At 39.0% G+C, this 14,756-nt stretch overlaps 1 protein-coding gene across 11 annotated transcripts in view; it reads right to left on the bottom strand.

Annotated features, from left to right (window-relative positions):
• RHOT1 (ras homolog family member T1) overlaps window positions 1-14,756 on the bottom strand; it is a 65,592-nt gene that overhangs the window by 28,991 nt on the left and 21,845 nt on the right. For all 11 annotated transcript variants that reach the window (XM_044939536.2, XM_025281047.3, XM_006059408.4 and 8 more), the window contains 6 exons: window positions 14,277-14,358; window positions 12,229-12,272; window positions 11,890-11,943; window positions 11,683-11,735; window positions 7,983-8,091; window positions 7,564-7,665 (listed from right to left, as the gene is read on the bottom strand). In XM_044939536.2, coding sequence (XP_044795471.2) covers window positions 7,564-7,665; window positions 7,983-8,091; window positions 11,683-11,735; window positions 11,890-11,943; window positions 12,229-12,272; window positions 14,277-14,358 — 444 coding nt within the window. The remainder of the gene's footprint in view (window positions 1-7,563; window positions 7,666-7,982; window positions 8,092-11,682; window positions 11,736-11,889; window positions 11,944-12,228; window positions 12,273-14,276; window positions 14,359-14,756) is intronic.

Here is a 14,756-nt window from a genome sequence, read left to right as displayed (position 1 = left end):
TCACTTTGCATGTAAGTAATCTAATCCTCACACAGATCTGTTTCATTATTAGCTAAGCAGAGGACTCCATGGGTCATACCGAGTCCATCAACCACTGGAAACATATTTCCAGTTCAGGCTTTAATTATCTTGATTTGACCTACCTACCTCAAATCTATGTTAAAAGCTTATGAATGTTATCTAAATAAAAGATTCTATTGTAAGTTTAGACTCAAAGCTTCTACTTGTATAAATGAAAGCATATAGTCTCTAAACGTTACAGATTCTACCTTAGGCAGGTCTGCCTAAGTAATGACCAACAGATGGTAGTCATTAGGGAAGGGAGGATTAGCAGATTAGCAGAACTAATAATAGGCCTAAGAAAAAAGTAGCAATTAGAGAACTGAGAACAAACTAACAGAGGGGATTCAATGTACTGCCACGCTAAGCTCAGAGGTAAATCTCTATAGAATGAGACTGCCTACTGGACTGCTAGGAAAGTTCCAGAATCTGTATTTCAAACAAGTATTTTAACCTAGTGACTATTATGAGGTGAATTTAGGAAATATTTAATTAAGGGCAAGTTCAGTTCAGTTCAGTCGCTCAGTCCTGTCCGAACCTTTGCGACCCCATGAATCGCAGCACGCCAGGCCTCCCTGTTCATCAACAACTCCTGGAGTTCACTCAGACTCACGTCCATCAAGTCAGTGATGCCATCCAGCCATCTCATCCTCTGTCGTCCCCTTCTCCTCCTGCCCCCAATCCCTCCCAGCATCAGAGTCTTTTCCAATGAGTCAACTCTTCGCATGAGGTGGCCAAAGTACTGGAGTTTCAGCTTTAGCATCATTCCCTCCAAAGAAATTCCAGGACTGATCTCCTTTAGAATGAACTGGTTGGATCTCCTTGCAGTCCAAGGGACTCTCAAGAGTTTTCTCCAACACCACAGTTCAAAAGCATCAATTCTTCGGCACTCAGCTTTCTTCACAGTCCAACTTTTTGTTGGCAAAGTAATGTCTCTGCTTTTGAATATGCTATCTAGGTTGGTCATAACTTTCCTTCCAAGGAGTAAGCATCTTTTAATTCCATGGCTGCAATCACCATTTGCAGTGATTTTGGAGCCCCAAAAACTAAAAGTCTGACACTGTTTCCACTGTTTCCCCATCTATTTCCCATGAAGTGATGGGACCAGATGCCATGATCTTCGTTTTCTGAATGTTGAGCTTTAAGCCAACTTTTTCACACTCCTCTTTCACCTTCATCAAGAGGCTCTTTAGTTCTTCTTCCCTTTCTGCCATAAGGGTGCTGTCATCTGCATATATGAAGTTATTGATATTTCTCCCAGCAATCTTGATTCCAGCTTGTGCTTCTTCCAGCCCAGCGTTTCTCATGATGTACTCTGCATATAAGTTAAATAAGCAGGGTGACAATATACAGCCTTGACTTACTCCTTTTCCTATTTGGAACCAGTCTGTTGTTCCATGTCCAGTTCTAACTGTTGCTTTCTGACCTGCATATAGGTTTCTCAAGAGGCAGGTCAGGTGGTCTGGTATTCCCATCTCTTTCAGAATTTTCCACAGTTTATTGTGATCCACACAGTCAAAGGCTTTGGCATAGTCAATAAAGCAGAAATAGATGTTTTTCTGCAACTCTCTTGCTTTTTTCATGATCCAGCGGATGCTGGAAATTTGATCTCTGGTTCCTCTGCCTTTTCTAAAACCAGCTTGAACATCTGGATCTGGAAGTTCATGGTTCACATACTGCTGAAGCCTGGCTTGGAGAATTTTGAGCATTACTTTACTAGCGTGTGAGATGAGTGCAATTGTGCAATAGTTTGAACATTCTTTGGCATTGCCTTTCTTTGGGATTGGAATGAAAACTGACCTTCTTCAGTCTTGTGGCCACTGCTGAGTTTTCCAAATTTGCTGGTATATTGAGTGTACCACTTGCACAGCATCATCTTTCAGGATTTGAAATAGCTCAACTGGAATTCCATCACCTCCACTAGCTTTGTTCATAGTGATGCTTTCTAAGGCCCACTTGACTTCACATTCCAGGATGTCTGGCTCTAGGTGAGGGATCACACCATCGTGATTATCTGGGTCATGAAGATTTTTTTTTTTTTAAGATCTTTTTGTACAGTTCTTCTGTGTATTCTTGCCATCTCTTCTTAATATCTTATGCTTCTGTTAGGTCCATACCATTTCTGTCCTTTATCGAGCCCATCTTTGCATGAAATGTTCCCTTGGTATCTCTAATTTTCTTTTAAGAGATCTCTGCTGCTGCTGCTAAGTCGTTTCAGTCGTGTCCGACTCTGTGCAACCCCATAGACGGCAACCCACCAGGCTTCCCTGCCCCTGGGATTCTCCAGGCAAGAACACTGGAGTGGGTTGCCATTTCCTTCTCCAATGCATGAAAGTGAAAAGTGAAAGTGAAGGTGCTCAGTTGTGTCCAACCCTCAGCGACCCCATGACTGCAGCCTTCCAGGCTCCTCCATCCATGGGATTTTCCAGGCAAGAGTACTGATTGGGGTGCCAAAGAGATCCCTAGTCTTTCCCATTCTGTTGTTTTCCTCTATTTCTTTGCACTGATTGCTGAGGAAGGCTTTCTTATCTCTTCTTGCTATTCTTTGAAACTCCGCATTCAGATGCTTATATCTTTCCTTTTCTCCTTTGCTTTTCGCTTCTCTTCTTTTCACAGCTATTTGTAAGGCCTCCTCAGACAGCCATTTTGCTTTTTTGCATTTCTTTTCCATGGGGATGGTCTTGATCCCTGTCTCCTGTACAATGTCACGAACCTCATTCCATAGTTCATTAGGCACTCTATCAGATCTAGTCCCTTAAATCTATTTCTCACTTCCACTATATAATCATAAGGGATTTGATTTAGGTCATACCTGAATGGTCTAGTGGTTTTCCCTACTTTTTTCAATTTAAGTCTGAATTTGGCAATAAGGAGTTCATGATCTGAGTCACAGTCAGCTCTTGGTCTTGTTTTTTGCTGACTGTATACAGCTTCTCCATCTTTGGCTGCAAAGAATATAATCAATCTGATTTCGGTGTTGACCATTTGGTGATGTCCATGTGTAGAGTCTTCTCTTGTGTTGTTGGAAGAGGGTGTTTGCTATGACTGGTGCATTCTCTTGACAAAAGCCTTTGCCCTGCTTCATTCCGTATTCCAAGGCCAAGTTTGCCTGTTAGTCCAGCTGTTTCTTGACTTCCTACTTTAGCATTCCAGTCCCCTATACTGAAAAGGACATCTTTTTTGGGTGCTAGTTCTAAAAGGTCTTGTAGGTCTTCATAGAACCATTCAACTTCAGCTTCTTCAGCGTTATTGGTTGGGGCATAGACTTGGATTACTGTGATATTGAATGGTTTGCCTTGGAAACGAACAGAGATCATTCTGTCGTTCTTGAGATTGCATCCAAGTACTGCATTTTGGACTCTTTTGTTGACCATAATGGCTACTCCATTTCTTCTGAGGGATTCCTGCCTGCAGTAGTAGATATAATGGTCATCTGAGTTAAATTCACCCATTCCAGTCCATTTCAGTTCACTGATTCCTAGAATGTCGACGTTTACTCTTGCCATCTCCTGTTTGACCACATCTAATTTGCCTTGATTCATGGACCTACCATTCCAGGTTAATATGCAATATTGCTCTTTACAGCATCGGACCTTGCTTATATTACCAGTCACATCCACAACTGGCTATTGTTTTTGCTTTGGCTCCATCCCTTCATTCTTTCTGGAGTTATTTCTCCACTGATCTCCAGTAGCAAGTTAGAAAGAAACATTTCAATTAAGAATATAAACCAGGATTAAGGAAGACTAAATCAGGGTCAGATTAAGGGATAACTCAGATTCATATTTCAGAGAAGGGAATGGCACCCCACTCCAGTACTCTTGCCTGGAAAATCCCATGGACAGAGGAGCCTGGTAGGCTGCAGTCCATGGGGTCGCTAAGAGTCGGACACGACGGAGCGACTTCACTTTCACTTTTCCTTTCATGCATTGGAGAAGGAAATGGCAACCCACTCCAGTGTTCTTGCCTGGAGAATCCCAGGGATGGGGGAGCCTGATGGGCTGCTGTCTATGGGGTCGCACAGAGTCGGACACGACTGAAGCAACTTAGCAGCAGCAGCAGCAGCAGCAGCAGATTAATATTTATACCAGAGGTCAGCACTTTTATAGTAAAGCAATTGAGAAAGACATAATAATAATGTCTAAGAATAAATAAAGACATAGCAAATACTTTAGGCATTGGGTGCCAATAGGCAAAATCAAGGATATCATGTAGGTACTTACACAGCAAGAAATAACCAAATTTCCACAAAGTTTTTATTAATTAAATTTAAAATATAATAATAAGTGAGTATACCTTTGCTCTATAGGTCTACTAATATTACAGAAGGATAGAATTCTTCTTGGAGGGATATCGATTGGCTTAGTTGGGGTTCAAAGTCAGTGTTCCCTATCTTGTAATAAACTATAATGGAATATCAGTTCAGTTCAGTTCAGTCGCTCAGTCGTGTCTGACTCTTTGTGACCCCATCGATTATACACGCTGGAGAAGGAAATTATATAATGGAATATAATCTGCAAAAAATCCTACAAAAACAAAAAAGACCACTATGATACATACCCAAAACTAACTCAGTATTGTAAATCAACTATACTTTAATTAAAAAAAAAAAAAGCTAGCTTTCCCTATCATGAAAATCAATTGCAGATTTTCATCTATTAATGCTGATCTGTAATGAGATTTAACATATTTCATCTCTGAAAATGTCTTTTTAACAATCCCAATAGTGACACTGATCCATAAACATATAACTTTCTTTGAGCACATTCATCACTTGGAAGGCATTTATAGAATTCTATTTCATTCTTTTCGTGATATTCGCCTGTTAACATGTCATTACACTGCAGATTAATCAGTTCCAACTGAAGGTTGGGTGGAAGCTCCTCAACTGCATGGGCAAATGGATTAGGAAATTAAAAAATTTCCTTTGCATGTGCATCGAGGTCCAAAAAAAACTGATGCTGGAATTATAGCTCAGAAAATATATCTGTTTTGCCATCTGAAGATCCACTTTTTTCTCTTCTTGTTTTGGCATATGTATGTACTGGTAATAAAAAAATAAAATGCCACTGCACAGGGGTACATGCGGCACATGAGATGCTGCTGCCAAGTCTGCAGTGTGTGAGTGCAGCTCGCAGGGCGACGAGCAGTGGTGTGATGACAGTCACCACAGACAAGCTCTGCAGCAACCACATGACCGCCTTCACAGCAGGAAAGTGCAGACAGACGTGAGGGAATGAACACGGCTGTGCTGCAATAAAGCTTACCTATGAACCGTGAAATCTGAAGGCCTTATTAATTTCCCCATATCTCAAAACATTATTCTTTTTGACTTTTTCCCCAATCATTAAAAAATGCAAAATGTATCTTAGCTCACAGGCTATGTAAAAGCTGGTGGCGGTCGACAGATGAATGGATAAAGTAGCTGTGGTATATATATATGATGGAGTATTACTCAGCCACAAAAAGCAATGCTAATGACTGACTCATTAGAGTCAGTTCTAATGAGGTGGATGAATCTAGAGTCTACTATATACAGTGAAGGAAGTCAGAAAGAGAAAAACAAGTATCATATACTAACGCAATATATGTAATCTAGAAAGATGGTACTGATGAAATTATTTGCAGAGCAGCAATGGAGACACAGACATACAGAACAGACTTATGGACATGGTGGCAGGGAGGAAAGGGTGGGATGTATGGAGAGAATAAGATGGAAACATACATTACCATATGTAAAATAGGTAGCCAATGGGAATTTGCTGTATGACTCAGGGAACTCAAACCGGGGCTCTGTAACAACCTAGAGAGGCGTGATGGGGAGGGAGGTTCAAGAGGAAGGGGACATATATATATCTATGGCTGATTCATGCTGATGCTTGGCAGAAACCAACATAATTCTGTAAAGCAATTATACTTCAATTAAAAAATAAACAAAAAAAAGCAGGTAGCAGGCCAAATTTGGCCCATGTGTCAGTTCTTCAACCATTCACCTGTACTATAAATTTTTCCTGAAAAAAATCTTTTCAGGAAGCTTTTTTCCCCCAGCAAACTTCTATTCCTTAAAAACTCAAAATAACAACAAAAGAAACAAATAACTCAATTAAGAGATGGATAAAATACTTAAATAGACCTTTGTCCAAAGATACACAAATGGCCAATAAACACATGAAATGATGTTCAATATCATTAGCCATCATGGAAATGCAGTTCAAACAACGTAAGATACCACTCCCATCTACCAGGATGACTACAAACAAACAAAGGCCAGGGGGAGGATAACAGGTGCTGGCAAAGATGTGGAGAAATTGGGACTTTAATTTTAGTGGTTCCTCAACATGAGTAAAACATAGAATTACCATGTGACCTAGCAATTCCACTGCTAAACAGACATTCAAAACAGGGGTTCAAACTTGTGTGTGAATGTTCTTAGCAGTATTCACAACAGCCAAAACGTGGAAGCAACCCAATTGTCTACCAACAGTTGAATGGATAAACAAGATATGCTGTATCTGTACAATGAAGTGTCATTTGACCATAAAAAGGAATGAAGTACTAGTAACGCTACAACATGGATGTACCTTGGAAACATCACACTACATCAAAGAAGCCAGACACCGAAGACCACATATTGTATGATCCCATTCATATGAAATGCCCAGAATAGGCAAATTCGGAGAGAGAGTAGACTAGTGGTTACCAAAAACTAGGGGGAGGGGGGGGAGGGAATGGGAGTTACTGCTAATGGGTACAGGGTTTCTCTGGGAATGATGAAATGCTCTGAAATCAGACAATGATGAGCACACAACTTTGTGAATACACTAAAAATCACTGAAAAGAACAAAAAAGTGAACTTTATGGTATGTGAGTTATATCTCAATTTAAAATTTAATTTTAAAAGTCAATGGTGATTGGCTGTGGAAAGAACCAGAATGTATGAAATTCTTTAAGTTTATTGACTTAAATAATTTTGCCTGTTACGCGTAATTAAAAAAAAAAAAAAAAACAAACCTTTATACTTTGGCAGAAAAAAAGTCTATGGTAAAATATCATTAAATTTTAGATATTTCATTAAGGAATTACTATGTTTCTAAGCTATGGAACAAAAGGGAGTATTCCAATTGTATTATATATACATCCATATCAAATAATTATACAAGTTTTTCGCTTGTATGTGTTACTAAGTTTGTGGATTTTATAGTAGCAAAGCAAATTGACCATAGTTAAGTCTTTGGACTTTTTTTGTTACAGTTGCCAATTCTTCTGTTTATTTTAATTACATTTCTTAAAATAGTATTTGACCTGGCATATTATTCTGAGCATTAAATGTGACTGTCTTTGAAGAAAAGTACCTAGGAAATATAACAGTTTAATAAGTAATCAATTTAAATTTCAGCAGTTTAGATGAATACTTAACAGTTACTAACAATCAGTATCATAATGGAGTTGCTACCTACATATCCCAGTCCTTACTAACATGGTCTGATGGGATGGAGGGTTTACCTCTTTCTCCTCTGGGCAGTACAGGGGCCCTGTAGGATGAAGAACTGCTTTCTGTGCATAATAGAAGAGCTCTGATATGTTCTTCAGATTTTTTGCTGAACACTGAAAAGAAAATTTTAAATGTTTCACTCTGAAAGCAATTCAGAGAGAGAGAGCTAAAAACATTTTAAAAAATGTTTTTTTTAACTATCAAGATTCCTTGAAGAAACTGAAAAAATCCATTTTTTTAGTGGATATTTCCATATGATAGACTACAAAGAGCCCAGAGACCAATTCCAAGTTCTCTGTTTTATTTGATTTACGGGACTTCACAAACAGGAAATTTATTTCACCCCACATCTTCCCCATCTCCTATTCTGAACCTCAATTTAGTGAGAATTCACCAACCGTAAATTTCAAAATGAAATGAGAAGGCATACCTCCACACAGGTTTCTATTTCTGTGTACTGGTTCATAATAGGAAGGATGGTCTCCATACTACTATATTCCACCAGGTCAGATTTGTTCCCAACCAGTATCAAAGGCAGCCTGAAATAAACAGGGCACATGGTAATAATGAGCAAGGCAAAAGACATTAGATTTTTTTTTAATGTACATTGTAACCTAGTAAAGTACAATGATAAAGTAATTAAAGAGGGCAAACTATACATGGTAATCAGGGAACAATCCCTCTGACAAAGCAGCATTTGAGGCACGCAGTGAAGGATAAGATGGAACCTGTCAGGTGAAGAGCCTGGAAAGAGCTGGCTGGGACGAAGCGACAGCATGTGGAAAAGCCCCAAACTGAAGAAACATCCCCATGAGTCCGGAGAACAGAAAAATGCCAGAGTGGCTGAGGAGTACTGGTCAATGGGGAAGACACATGAAGCGGAGCTGGAGGGATGAGCAAAGGCCAGATGCAAAACGACTTTACAGCTACAGTACAGAGAGTGTGTTTTAAGTGTAAAATGACATGATCTGATAGACATTTTAAAATGCAGTCATTTGTTATCTTTTAGAGATACATACTGAAATAGAGTATGATATGATGTCTGATTTGTTCAAAATGATCCCAAAGGAAGGGGTAATAAATGAAACAACACTGGCCATGAGTTGTTAATCGTTGAAGCTGGATGATACACAGAGATTCATTATACTATTCTACTTTTGTATATATATGATTTTTTTCAATAATAAAAAAGTTCTTTTAATGTGGTATCCTGGATTAGGGTAGTGGAGACAGGAAATTTTCAGATTTGAGATATATTTTTGAAGTAGAACAGATAGGAGCAACAGTAGATTAGATGTGGAGATTGAAGGAAATTAGAAATCAAGAAAAGTACAAAGATCTTTTTGGCTGGACTAAAGGATTAGATTTTTTTTCCCCCATTTTTAAAGTTTTAATTGAATTTGTTACAATATATTGCTTCTGTTTTATGTTTTGGTACTTTGGCCCAGAGGCATGTGGGATCCTAGATCCCCGTTCAGTTCAGTTCAGTCGCTCAGTCCTGTCCAACTCTTTGCGACCCCATGAATCGCAGCACATCAGCCCTTCTTGTCCATCACCAACTTCCGGAGTTCACTCAGATTCACGTCCATCAAGTCAGTGATGCCATCCAGCCATCTCATCCTCTGTCATCTCCTTCTCCTCCTGCCCCCAATCCCTCCCAGCATCAGAGTCTTCTCCAATGAGTCAACTCTTCACATGAGGTGGCCAAAGGACTGGAGTTTCAGCTTTAGCATCATTCCTTCCAAAGAAATCCCAGGGCTGATCTCCTTCAGAATGGACTGGTTGGATCTCCTTACAGTCCAAGGGACTCTCAAGAGTCTTCTCCAACACCACAGTTCAAAAGCATCAATTCTTCGGCTCTCAGCCTTCTTCACAGTCCAACTCTCACATCCATACACGACTACTGGAAAAACCATAGCCTTGACTAGACGAACCTTTGTTGGCAAAGTAATGTCTCTGCTTTTGAATATGCTATCTAGGTTGGTCATAACTTTCCTTCCAAGGAGTAAGCGTCTTTTAATTTCATGGCTGCAGTCACCATCTGCAGTGATTTTGGAACCCCCCCAAAATAAAGTCTGACACTGTTTCCACTGTTTCCCATGAAGTGATGGGACCGGATGCCATGATCTTCGTTTTCTGAATATTGAGCTTTAAGCCAACTTTTTCACTCTCCACTTTCACTTTTATCAAGAGGCTTTTTAGTTCCTCTTCACTTTCTGCCATAAGGGTCATCTGCATATCGGAGGTTATTGATATTTCTCCCAGAAATCTTGATTCCAGCTTGTGCTTCTCCCAGTCCAGCGTTTCTCATGATGTACTCAACCACTGGACTGTCAGGGAAGTCCCCAAAATGAACAGATCTTTGGAGACAGAAAAGATTGAGAAATCTGGGGGTGGGGGCAGCGGGGAATAGGCAGGAAATAAAGAATTTTATTTTCAATAAATTAAATGTGAAAGGCCTGTCATAAATCTGAATGGGGATTAACAAGGAGAACTAGCCCAGTAGAGAACAATTATTTGTACAACCCATAAGAGAGCTTAAAGAGAAGGCAAATCATCTAGCTGGGACTCCAAATTGTAAAAGAAACACTTGCAGGCATTTATTTAACCACCTAGTGTGGTTATTATGTGTAAATGGACTGGCACACTACATAACCCAAACATAGATTGTTAATAGAGCCAGGAGAGTTCCCAAAAATGCACTGCATTACAACCAGAGGTGTGCTCAGAATAATTTACGGATCTTAAAAAAAGAAAACACACAAGTCCAAGGCCTACTCCAAAAGTACCAATCCTAAAACTCAAACAGTAGAGCAAAGGCACCTATATTGTTGCAAGGTACCTCAGGTGACAGCGATGGGCACATCTGACTAAGGACCACTGTGATAATGGTCCACAGAAGTCCTAGATAAGAATATATGTGTAATAAATATAAACTTAAGGTATGAGGCCCAGGAAAGAAGGTACTGGGAAAATGTGAAGTCCATACATTAATGAAATAGACCACCTTGGAACAAATCAACCACAAGAGAAATAAGCATGCTCCTATGATTCAGGGAAGGGTACAGGTATACCCACGCCTGAGAAAGCTCAATTAGATCTCCCAAACACTGAAGGCCACTTTCAGATGGTACACTAAAAGGGGCATCAGACTAGACAGCTAGTTTCTAGAGAGCAGTTTAGGAAGCTGTCATGGTAGAGTCAATTTTAAAAATTCAGTTGTTCAAGATAGTGCTTCATGCTGCTGCTGCTGCTAAGTCACTTCAGTTGTGTCCGACTCTGTGCGACCCCATAGACGGCAGCCCACCAGGCTCCCCCGTCCCTGGGATTCTCCAGGCAAGAACACTGGAGTGGGTTGCCATTTCCTTCTCCAATGCATGAAAGTGAAAAGTGAAAGTGAAGTTGCTCAGTCGTGTCCGACTCTTAGCGACCCCATGGACTGCATAGATTCTGGCAAAACTGACTTCTCGGAAGAGTCCTCGAAACAGTTCAAGAAATAAGCAAGAAAAGCAAGTGTAAGGAGCATAGAGGCATTGTTTCCTCCAAGGCAGTCAAGGCATCATTTCTGTGATGACAGAAATGAACTGTATTTGTACTGTCCATTACCCTAACCTCTAGCCACAAGTGCCTATCACGCACTTGAAATGTGGCTGCATCCAAGGCACCGAATTTTTAGTATTATTTAATTTTACTTAAATTGCCCCAACTGACTAGAAGCTACTCCACTGGACAGTACAGCTCTAGAGAGCTCCTCTCAGCTCAGTCAGTAAGTCTTCACAAAGTGACTTGAAAACAGTGGTAATGACTGTGCTCTTACACATTTCACATGGTGAACATTCAGTGATTGGGATAATGCCAGTCCTCAAAAGGGCATCTCAAGAAAGAGGGCAGATTACAGTTTCAGGGCTCTATTCTCTGCTTTGCTCTCAAACGTGTATGCAGCCTCCAGTAATTCCTCTCTGATAAAGGTGTGTGTGTATAAACAGACCTATTAGATAAAGCACATACGGCAAACTGTTAACTAGCAGATCTAAGTGATTACTTTACAGATCTTTATTGCACTATTTCTTGCGACTTTTCTCCAAGTTTGAAATTTTTCAATATACAAAGTTTCAGAGAGAAAAAAGTACCTGCTGTCTTTGTCTGTTCTTTCATTTATGAGAGGAATCCATCGACTTGTTACCTAAAATGAAAATGAACAGGAGTTAAGGCCTAATGAAGATCTGCCTTGAAAAATACCCCACCCTAGGACTCCTAAAATTCTAAATTGAGGATCAATTTTAAAAGCGCCCCCACTGAAATTTAACAAAGTATAGTGAAAAGTCACATATTCATACCTTATCAATGGAATGCTTGTTGTTAACAGCATAAACTATGCAGATGACATTAGCCTATAAGAAAAATTCACAAATAGATGGTATTTTAAAATAATACAAATGCAGCATTTAATTACCAGCTAGCTAATATATTTCAATCAAACAGAGAAAAAAAATTGAAAATTAAAAAACTTAGCATGCCTCTAAAAGCAAAAGGATTTATGGCAAAAATACATACTCAAAGTCAGCAGCGACATTAAAGAACTGAAAAAGCCCTCTCTGTGAGAGAAGGAAATGGCAGACACAGGATCATCATTGTTCTCCCACAAACAAACCTAGAATTATTTTTTTTTAACTCACCTGTGATATTTCTTGATGAAGCTGTTCATCACTCTGTTCTGCTTCTACAAATGACAAAGTCAGGTTTTTTTCATATTTTAAACACTTTCATAAAAATGAATGAACAACCAAGCTAAAATCCATCTGACATCCACCTAACATCCCTCAAAACCTCCCTTACCTCTCATGTCCTTTACAAGATGTACTGCCAGACAAGTGGCAAAGAAAAGGGAAAGCCAGAGAAGGGAAAGAGTGGAACTATGATAAGGAAGCTGGCTGGCACTGAGAGACAAGTCTACATGAAGATAGTCAGGCAGGGAAGAGCACAAGGCATTGTGTGATCAATCTGGGCCAGCATCTGATCCAAAGCTGACAAGGGACTGGCAAAAGAGATCAGAAACTCAAGCTAGGAGACTGGGTACTAAAGAGTCAGGAGCCCAGACAAAAAGCCTATACACAGGGTCAAAAAGCCAGTTGAGAGTCTGGGAAATACAAGCTTAAGATCTAGAAATCTGATAGAAGTAATCTTAACCAGGCCCCAGAGGCAAAACCAGAGCATGATAATGAAAAGTCAAGAATTCCCTCACTCGCCCATCTCTCTGGCTAGAACTGGTCTCACGGAGGGATATGCCTATAATCCCACAGGTGCAGGGGACGGGCATGATACATAGCTAGGAGAGAGAGAGGAGAGAGAAGTAAACAAACGAAGAGCAAAGCAATTATTGATATATTAGATCACTTTACGTTAACTGCTTCCCCTCAAAATGTTATTTCTGACATATAAACTAATGTTACAAATGAGTACAATGGTATCTCAATTAATGCTAAATAACTGGTCACATTTCAAATATCTTCTCTAAGTTGAATAATCAAGCAGTTAAAGCTTCAACTGTAATACTGAAGTCAATCTAAACATGTAGCTACACACACTGAAAAAGAATAATTCTATACATAGAGCTAGTTATGAGACTGACAGTAGCAGGAAGCATCCAACCCCCCTCAGCTTCTAGTAGAGTACTGTCCAACAGAAATGTGATATAAACCATACATGGAATTTTAAATTTTCTAGTAGTCACTTTAAACAAAGTAAAAAGAAACAGGTAAAATGACTTTTTAATTTACCCAAAGTATCAAAAATACTAAAATTTCAACATGTAATCAACAGAAAAATTATGAGATCCTGTACTTTATTTCATACTGTCTTCTAAGTCCACTTATATTTTATACTTAGAGCACATTTCAATTTAGACTAGACACATTTTAAGTGTTCAACAGTCACAGGTATTAGACTGTACAGTTCTAGTGTTTCATTTTTAGAATGGACGGGATACCAGCTCAGCCAAACAAAGTATTACCAATGTGGTTATACACATTTTTAAAAATAGATTTCATTTTTCAGAGCAGTTTTAGGTTCAAAGCAAAACTGAATGGAAGGCAGAGATTTCCCATATACCTCCTGATTTCATATAGTTTTCCCCATTATCAACAGCCCGAGCCCACATCAGTGATACACGTTACAACTGACCCTTCCTTTCCAAAAGAAGTTCCAGAAAAAAGCAAAACAATTTAATGATTAAAAAGTAAGTAGTATTGTGCAGAAAAACCTTACATTATTAAAAACAATATAGATGTGCTTCCATTATCATGTAACGTAAGCAACCTGTTTCAACTTTTTTTTAGGAAAAACTCTGACGAATTAAAAACAAACTTAGAACTCAACAAATTTTCACATGAGAACTCTTTCTACATCACCATGCCTGAATGCCTGATAACAAAATAACACAGAACTCTGCAAATATGCTAATTCAAGGAGGCTTATGATTTATCTGGTCATTTGCCATCCCCCTTTCCCTTTCATTATTATGGAACCCAACTTAGTAAATTAGGGACAGAGAACTGCAAGGTGGAGGCTTTTTGTGGGGTGTGGGGTAAGACAAGAAGAGTAAATAATCATTTACTGTGAGAGAAAGAGACACCCCTCCTAAAACATTTTTTAATGCTTAGTAAGTATCTTTTTAAGGACTTTTAAATTAACTCTACAGCTTCACCTGCAAGAAGACATTTACTACCTGAGTAATCTACAATGTGCGTTGGAACTCTCTCAGGGGTAACATCAGCTGGAATGGTGATTTCTTCTGCCCGGGGAGGAACCTTCATTTGCAAACAAATATAAAAGAAGGAAAAACCTTTGAATATCAGAAATCAAACTTTTTAGATTATGTAAATTCATGTATAATTAGCCCTTTCACCCATGCTTACCTTTACAGGTATTTATTATAATTTTAAATGTTTATTTTTGTGCTTTACAATAGATGCAAATACATACTAAAGCTATATGATAAAACACTAAAAAAATAAAATAAAAGCACATTTATACCTGTGTGGGCAAAGGACATATTAAGGACACTTCAGCTCCCAAAACAATACTTAAATTAATTTAGTGTTTCAAAATTAGATTTCTAAAATGTAGTTTTATTCTATTTTGTTGAACGCTTAAGATATTCTGCAAGTGAAGACCTAACCTCAAGGGACCGCCCTGGCGGTTCAGT

This window comes from Bubalus bubalis, chromosome 3, assembly GCF_019923935.1.
Source record: "Bubalus bubalis isolate 160015118507 breed Murrah chromosome 3, NDDB_SH_1, whole genome shotgun sequence".
Taxonomy (NCBI): Eukaryota; Metazoa; Chordata; class Mammalia; order Artiodactyla; family Bovidae; genus Bubalus; species Bubalus bubalis.
This window is presented reverse-complemented; position numbering and strand designations above follow the sequence as displayed.